This window comes from Coregonus lavaretus (genome assembly GCF_964263955.1).
Source record: "Coregonus lavaretus genome assembly, chromosome: 28".
NCBI lineage: Eukaryota > Metazoa > Chordata > Actinopteri > Salmoniformes > Salmonidae > Coregonus > Coregonus lavaretus.
This window is the reverse complement of record NC_140015.1, coordinates 21624491-21631975: the sequence shown is the minus strand read 5'-3', so window position 1 is coordinate 21631975 and position 7485 is coordinate 21624491. Positions and strand designations below refer to the sequence as shown.

The window sequence follows — 7485 nt, the reverse complement described above, 5'->3', positions numbered from 1 at the left end:
CGACGACGGGTCTGTATCCTTCTGTCGATCCTGACAGTCAGTGCGATGGCTTCATCAAGAGTGGAAGGCAGTTCATGGGAGACCAACTCGTCCTTGATATAGTCAGCCAAACTATGGAAGAACGCGTCCACCAACGATGGTGTGTTCCAAGAACTTCGTCTAGCCAGGGTTCGGAAGTCGATGGAATGGTCTGCGACTGTACGTCTGCCTTGTCGAATACTGAACAGTTCACGAGACGCCTCTGCGGTTGGTGAATCCAGGTCAAACACCTTCAGCATCTCCTCAGCAAACAGGTCGAAGGTTGCACATGCGGGGGTTTGACGTTCGAACTCTGCTGTTCCCCAGAGTCGAGCTCGGCCCGTCAGGTGAGTGATGGCATACCCAACTTTAGCCCCCTCCGTGGCGAAGGTCCTTGGCTGCAAGGAGAACTGAAGTCGGCAGCTAGTCAGGAATGGCCGGACCTGGGTTGAATCGCCGTTGAACCGCTCGGGGTTTCCAATCTTGGGTTCCGGAGCAGCGGCTGCAATGACCGGGGCAGGTAACTCGGGGGCAGGGCTGGTGGGCAGACTGGCTGGGGTCAGGTTGGTGAGGAGTTGAATGATCATGGCGAGTTGTTGTTGCTGCTGCTGGAACTGCTGCTCATGCTCATCGGTTTCCATGTCGGGGAAAGTGTGCGCTGAGTCCATAATGGTCAGATCGTACTGTCACGGTTCAGACAGACGACCAGAGGACCACAATTGCGTCACACCAGAAAGTTTATTAAACTTAAGGGAAAAGGGAAGTAGGGAGTGAATGAAGGCTCCAGGGGTAACAGGGATCCCGTCCAATGTGCTGGGTCTGTGCCCCCCCCAGTGGCAGCGATGCGTCCTATGAAGCCGGTGGTGGGTGGTCCAGAAGTCCTGGGGGGGGGGAGACACAGACACAACAGGGCGGAATGAAACAAGGCAGCAGTACAGTTCAAGGGAAATCCAAAATACGTAGTAGCAAGGCAGAAGGCTGGTCAGAGTTACCGGGATTGAAGAGTAGTCAGGAGTCGTAATGGCAGAAGCAGGTCTGGATCTCCTGGGGCAGACGAGTATCCAAAAATCAGGCAGGTCCGGGGTCACAAAACCAGGGTGAGCCAGAAGCGCGAGCAAACAGGTTCCGGGTGTGAGCTTTGCAGACGATCTGACACCGGAGAGCTGAAAGACAGGGCCTTAAATACTGGGAGAGGTAGTGGGTAATGCAGCGCAGCTGGCAGAGTAATTAGAGCAGAGCAGAGCAGGGACAGGTGGAGCTAGTTAGGCTGAGTAGAGAGAGTGGTGAGCAGAGTGGAAGAAAATTAAGGTGGTAACCCGGTGGAGTGAGAGGCTCATGACATCATTCACACCTTGTCACACAATCGCTCCTCCCTCTGACAACAGCATGTCTTTCAGTGACTCAAGGACAATTAAAATACCCTTAGTTTGTCAAGATGTGTCGGGGGAACTACATTTCAATCTATTTTCAATACAAGTGGGTGGACAGATGCTATAGAGTCAGTTTCTCTGAGAGGGGGTGTATTGCATAGTGACAAAAGCCAGAGACAAGAATAAATTATTAATATGTGAGAGTTAAGCAACTTTGACCTTCAAGACTTCAACTAACATTGTTTTTGTCTGGTCCAAATTCAGTATCCTATAATTCCATATGAGTATTCTAGGGGAATTTCAGGAAAATGTTTATGGGGGAAATAAAATACAAGTTTGAGGGTTGGGTATGTGGGTGTTCTAGTATCACTCCAGATGTTATTCTTGGACAAAAGGAAACTAATGATATCTACAGTAATACCAAGGAAGTCTCAATAAATATTCAAGAGATGGAAGATAGTAGAAGCAAGGTCATAAAACACACAAAAGTATGAAATGTATGGAATTCAAGGGCAACATTTTACAATAAGATGCCCTTTATGTCATGATTAAAGCTTGAGAAGAAGGGGGAAATACAGTACTAATTATTGTCTATGTTTACTGAAATAAACAAGGAATATAACATAATTTCCATATAAGGGAATAAACCAAACATGGAGTGAATAAAAATAACTAGAGAGCTTTTCAGATGACTGACAAAAGTTAAACTGAAAAGTAATCTGAAACTGCTCACCTTTGCCTTAACAATCAGCATACTTCCTCACTCAAACCAAAGGCCAGTCTGCACATGTTCTAGTGCAAACCTGACACTACATGAAAATAAACCCAGAGGAACCATCCGTGTTATCGCACAATTGAGATGTGAGACACTCCTCTGGCTCAGAAATGTGCGAGACCTAAATACAGCTTGAGGTTAGTTCAAGTGCTTTAAATCGGTATGAGTAAACCACTCACAGGAAAAAAGTCAGGAAGTCATAAACAGTGATGACTCTGTGATTTTAAGAGCTGTAACAAGATGGTGAGTAGTACTGCTATAATATCTATCAGAAACTAACACTGCTTTGGATTGGATCCTCTCTTTCTCTCTCTTTAGAGCCATGTGTTTGAGCTGTGAACTGTGCCGTCTGGAGTAACTCATGTCAATTTAAATGCAGATGAAACAACAGAGAAAAACAGAGGTCCTTTTTGGCTGGGTCTTAGCCTTCTGGCTCTCTTCAGTTGTCAACAGTGAAAGTAAGTGGCTGTTAACATTGTGAGACAGTGCACAAAAACATATTTTGGCTGTTTTTTACCAGGCAAAAAAGCTGCTTGAGGGAACAATCTTTTGTCTTTTAGTAAGGATGTGTCACATCCAGCAAAGACAGAAAGTACAGACATATTCCAAATAATATTGGATAAGATTCTGCTATAAAACAGGCCTTTCTAAGTATTATAAAGTACAAAGCATTTTTTGTGTCTGGGATTGTTTCAAAAGATCCATGCTGTCTGGCTAGGACCTTGATAAAGAGAAAGATGCAATCTGTAGTATTCACTTTGAGAAGACCTGAGTAGAGATGATCTGCTTTCTACAGAAACAAAATGTCTTCAAGTTCTCACAACTCCTTCTTCTCTAGCTGAACTGGCTATGGCCACAATATAGATACAGTGTGTGTAAGCATGGAAAGCTTCCAAAACCTGGAGATATAACAGTTTTCCTCTCTATCCATCGTCACAGGTAAAGTGGAGCTGAGAACTAGTGCTGAGGTAAAGGCTCAGTGTGATCAGAATGTGGCGCTGCAGTGTGACATCATCTCATCGAGGCCACTCAAGATCATTCTCTTTTCCTGGGTAGACTCAAGGGAAATGAAAGAGCTGTGTGTGGTCAATGCCACTGGTGTATTCCCCTCTCCTGGGGTCCTGTGTGACAACACAAACAACAGACTGACACTCACTTTGACTCGGGTGATGCCGTCCATTCAGAGTAACTACGTCTGCAAACTGCGCTCCAACCTATCGATCACAGCTGCCAGTACCACTGTGACACTGCAAGGTCTGTATACTGTATAGGAATAATGCTCCTATAAAACTAATGATGATGCTGTTGTAGGATGGGAGCAATTGCAACAATGACACATAGGCAAGTCAGACAAATATTACACAAATATGGCAATTAAATTGTTAAAGATGCTCTCCAGCTATGTGAATGTTACTTGAGAACTATTCAATACTCATCCTATTTTTCCCTCAACATTGCAGAGTGCCTAAGGACATCTGAGCACAAAGTGTTCCAGAATGAGTCTAAGGTTGAGTGCCAGTTCTTTGGAGTTTACCCAGAAGGCAGAGTACACTGGTTCCTGGGCTCAGAGAATATAACAGAGTCCGCCAGCACAGAAAGCCAGCAGGATGAAGAGGGGCTGTTTAATATAAGGAGTACCCTTCCTACCCAGGCTGGGACTGAGCCTTACAACTGCTCCCTGTGGACACCTAGTAGTGGAACCTACAGCTCTCACAAACTGCTGCCCTACTCCAGAGGGGAGGATCGTATCTCTTCAGGGACAAGGACTAGGAGCAGACTGCTGTGGGTCTTCATCCTGGTTGGACTCATAATCATAACATAGGACTACTCATGAGAAGGTCAAGAGTTTTTTACTGAACATGGGACGTCAAACTACAGTAGGGCAAAGGGCTTTCCTGGTCAGGGCACATCTACACAGGATGGACCAGGGCCTTTCTCTTGCTGAGTGAAGAGAAATCAAACCTGGACTGCCATGGCCAAAGTGGATATACAATATGTTAACTTTTTATACTGAGAAGCAAAATATCAAACAAATTACAATAAATACAATTGAATTAACTCTCCCAATTAAATTAAAAATCACTGTTCATTGAGATTTGAGAATACTTTAAGAAGTATTCAACCATTCTCATCTTGTTCATCCTTTGTCTTCAACGTTATAGACTTGCTTCAATTGCATTGCATATATACAGTAGTAGAATACTGCTCCCTGCTGGTGAAAGTGTTTACTGATGGCAATAGTACTGCTGTTAGATGAGTAATAAAGTTGTTCTAAATTGTATTGTTGAGTTGACTGATCTCGCCTTGACTAATCTTGCTTATTAAGCCTGTCTTATCTTGTTGCTTTCTTTGCCAGTCAGCACTGATTACACTGATTAGATAATAATCAATGCAATGTCAAAACATGGCTAGAAGGGAGTGTTCTGGATTCTAAAATATACGTTTTGTTATACCTTAGCAAATATAGTCACCTGTGTTGTTGTCTGTACTAGAAATGTTCTCAATTTAAAAACGAACCAGACCACAGAGGGTACTCATGGCATTGACAATAAAAGAATGGGAACTCATCATCATTCAAATTGCATTTCTAGTTCCTTCTCAGTGTACCACAAGGGGGCAGAGTCATCCCACCAGAGAGGACTGTCAAACCAACCATACACAACTCTTCTCCCTCTGCATACAAACACCCACACATACTGTGTGAAATCCAATCCAACTGTTCTGTATAAATCAACACTTTGATGTGACACATTTCCTATCAATTTCCTCTATGCCAATGTGGGGTAAAATGAGTGATGGGTAAAATGTCTGTCATTATAAAATGTCTGGACAACACTCTGTCGTTCTCCGCTAATATCAAAGCGGTGACCCGATCCTGCAGGTTCATGCTCTACAACATTCGCAGAGTACGACCCTACCTTACACAGAAAGCGGCACAGGTCCTAATCCACGCACTTGTCATCTCCCGTCTGGATTACTGCAACTCGCTGTTGGCTGGGCTCCCTGCCTGTGCCATTAAACCCCTACAACTTATCCAGAACGCTGCAGCCCGTCTGATGTTCAACCTTCCCAAGTTCTCTCATGTCACCCCGCTCCTCCGCACACTCCACTGGCTTCCAGTTGAGGCTCACATCTACACAAGACCATGGTGCTTGCCTACGGAGCTGTGAGGGGAACGGCACCTCCTTACCTTCAGGCTCTGATCAGACCCTACACCCAAACGAGGGCACTACGTTCATCCACCTCTGGCCTGCTAGCCACCCTACCTCTATGGAAGCACAGTTCCCGCTCAGCCCAGTCAAAGCTATTCGCTGCTCTGGCACCCCAATGGTGGAACAAGCTCCTCCACGATGCCAGGACAGCGGAGTCACTGACCACCTTCAGGAGACACTTGAAACCCTACCTCTTTAAGGAATACCTGGAATAGTATAAAAGTAATCGAGGAAAGAGCAGTAGGAGTAGCAGTGTTTTCTGTGGTAATCCATGTTTCTGTCAGCGCCAAGAAGTCGAGGGACTGGAGGGTAGCATAGGCTGAGATGAACTCTGCCTTGTTGGCCGCAGAACGGCAATTCCAGAGGCTGCCGGAGAACTGGAACTCCACGTGGGTCATGCGCGCAGGGACCACCAGATTAGAGTGGCAGCAGCCACGCGGTGTGAAGCGTTTGTATGGCCTGTGCAGAGAGGAGAGAACAGGGATAGACAGACACATAGTTGACAGGCTACAGAAATAGGCTACAATAATGCAAAGGAGATCGGAATGAAATGAACTAAACATCTGGGAAAGCGAGAGAGCGGGGACTCCCTCACTTACGTTTCACTGAAACACTCAAATATAACTCTCCCAACTTCCACTTTAGAAATTATAATTGTTGTAAACTACAGCGGTTCAATGTTTTCTAGGAATAGACTCTAACTTAGTTTATTCAGCTAGCTAACTTGGTACAGTATTCTTCCGTGAAAACCGTCCAGGGCACCGAATCCTATGACGCCATAGCCAACTAGCATGCCAGCCTCCAATAACACGGTTTAGCACCAATACTCGGTTACAACAAACCACCAGTGTGTTAACACGCCAAACAGATCATTCGTGTCCGTGTCTAACGTTGTGTAAAGTTTTGGGTTAGTTTTGACAGTTTGAGTGAGTATGTCGTCAACTTATTCAGCCAGTTAGTTAGCTAGAATAATTAGCATACTAGCTAGCCATTGCTCTCTGCCAACGAACCAACCCCTCCTCCCACGGCACGAAACACACAGAGAGAGCCAAGCTAACGTTAACTAGTCACCCATGTCCCGAATTCCCTTGAACGACTCTGGTTTCCAGTATGTAAAAACAAAACAAAAATAAATGTAGGTTATAACTTACCCTTAGTAGCTACTGTTAGCCAGTTAAGTGCAAAGCTAGCCACTGAATCGATTCAGCCAGTCCCAATGGAAAGAAAGCGTCTCCAAATATTACAGCTAGGTCGTTCCAGCTATTGTTTAGTTAGCTATCCAGGTAGCAGCAAGCTACCTACATTTCGAGTACAGTAGCTACTAACTACCTAACGTTAACGCTTCAGATAATGAGGTTAGAAAAACAGCTGAATGGTAGGTAGCTAGCTGGCATAATTACAGGTACTCTTAAGCGTGAAATAACATTGGAAACAACTATCCACAGTTGCTAATAGTTACCAGTAGCTACCCGCTAGCTAGCTAGCTTTATTGGTCCAGGTAGTGGGTTAGCTAGCCTCGTGCTTCACCGGGCTCAATACTACAATAATTACCTACAATAACCTACAATAACTGCCTAGATAAACTACCTACAATACCTAACTACAATACCTACCTACAATCTAAATACATGGTTTAAGCTTTACTCGCCACCATATAAGAAGCCAAGCTTACAGTGGGGGAAAAAAGTATTTAGTCAGCCACCAATTGTGCAAGTTCTCCCACTTAAAAAGATGAGAGAGGCCTGTAATTTTCATCATAGGTACACGTCAACTATGACAGATAAATTGAGAAAAAATATTCCAGAAAATCACATTGTAGGATTTTTAATGAATTTATTTGCAAATTATGGTGGAAAATAAGTATTTGGTCACCTACAAACAAGCAAGATTTCTGTCTCTCACAGACCTGTAACTTCTTCTTTAAGAGGCTCCTCTGTCCTCCACTCGTTACCTGTATTAATGGCACCTGTTTGAACTTGTTATCAGTATAAAAGACACCTGTCCACAACCTCAAACAGTCACACTCCAAACTCCACTTTGGCCAAGACCAAAGAGCTGTCAAAGGACACCAGAAACAAAATTGTAGACCTGCACCAGGCTGGGAAGACTG

General features: G+C 44.5%; 1 protein-coding gene across 3 annotated transcripts; it reads left to right on the top strand.

The window, feature by feature from the left end:
* Positions 1-2166: 2166 nt before the first annotated feature.
* On the top strand, positions 2167-4745 carry LOC311104036 (uncharacterized protein). 3 transcript variants are annotated; one of them, XM_084145687.1, is made up of 4 exons: positions 2167-2300; positions 2482-2621; positions 3103-3417; positions 3624-4737. In XM_084145687.1, exons 2-4 carry the CDS (start codon positions 2537-2539, stop codon positions 3983-3985), a joined length of 762 nt encoding a protein of 253 aa, XP_084001813.1. In that variant the 5' UTR covers positions 2167-2300; positions 2482-2536; the 3' UTR covers positions 3986-4737. The 3 variants fall into 3 exon arrangements, with proteins under 3 accessions (XP_084001813.1, XP_084001815.1, XP_084001814.1); XM_084145689.1 differs by having other exon boundaries at positions 2219-2406; positions 2543-2621; positions 3624-4745; XM_084145688.1 differs by lacking the exon at positions 2167-2300 and adding an exon at positions 2318-2406.
* Positions 4746-7485: the final 2740 nt, after the last annotated feature.

Bases quoted from the DNA above. Each gene is read 5' to 3' on its own strand.
- LOC311104036 (XM_084145687.1), top strand. From the start codon at position 2,537: ATGCAGATGAAACAACAGAGAAAAACAGAGGTCCTTTTTGGCTGGGTC. The intron at 2,622-3,102 runs GTAAGTGGCTGT...CCATCGTCACAG, and splicing joins TTCAGTTGTCAACAGTGAAA to GTAAAGTGGAGCTGAGAACT. The intron at 3,418-3,623 runs GTCTGTATACTG...TCAACATTGCAG, and splicing joins TACCACTGTGACACTGCAAG to AGTGCCTAAGGACATCTGAG.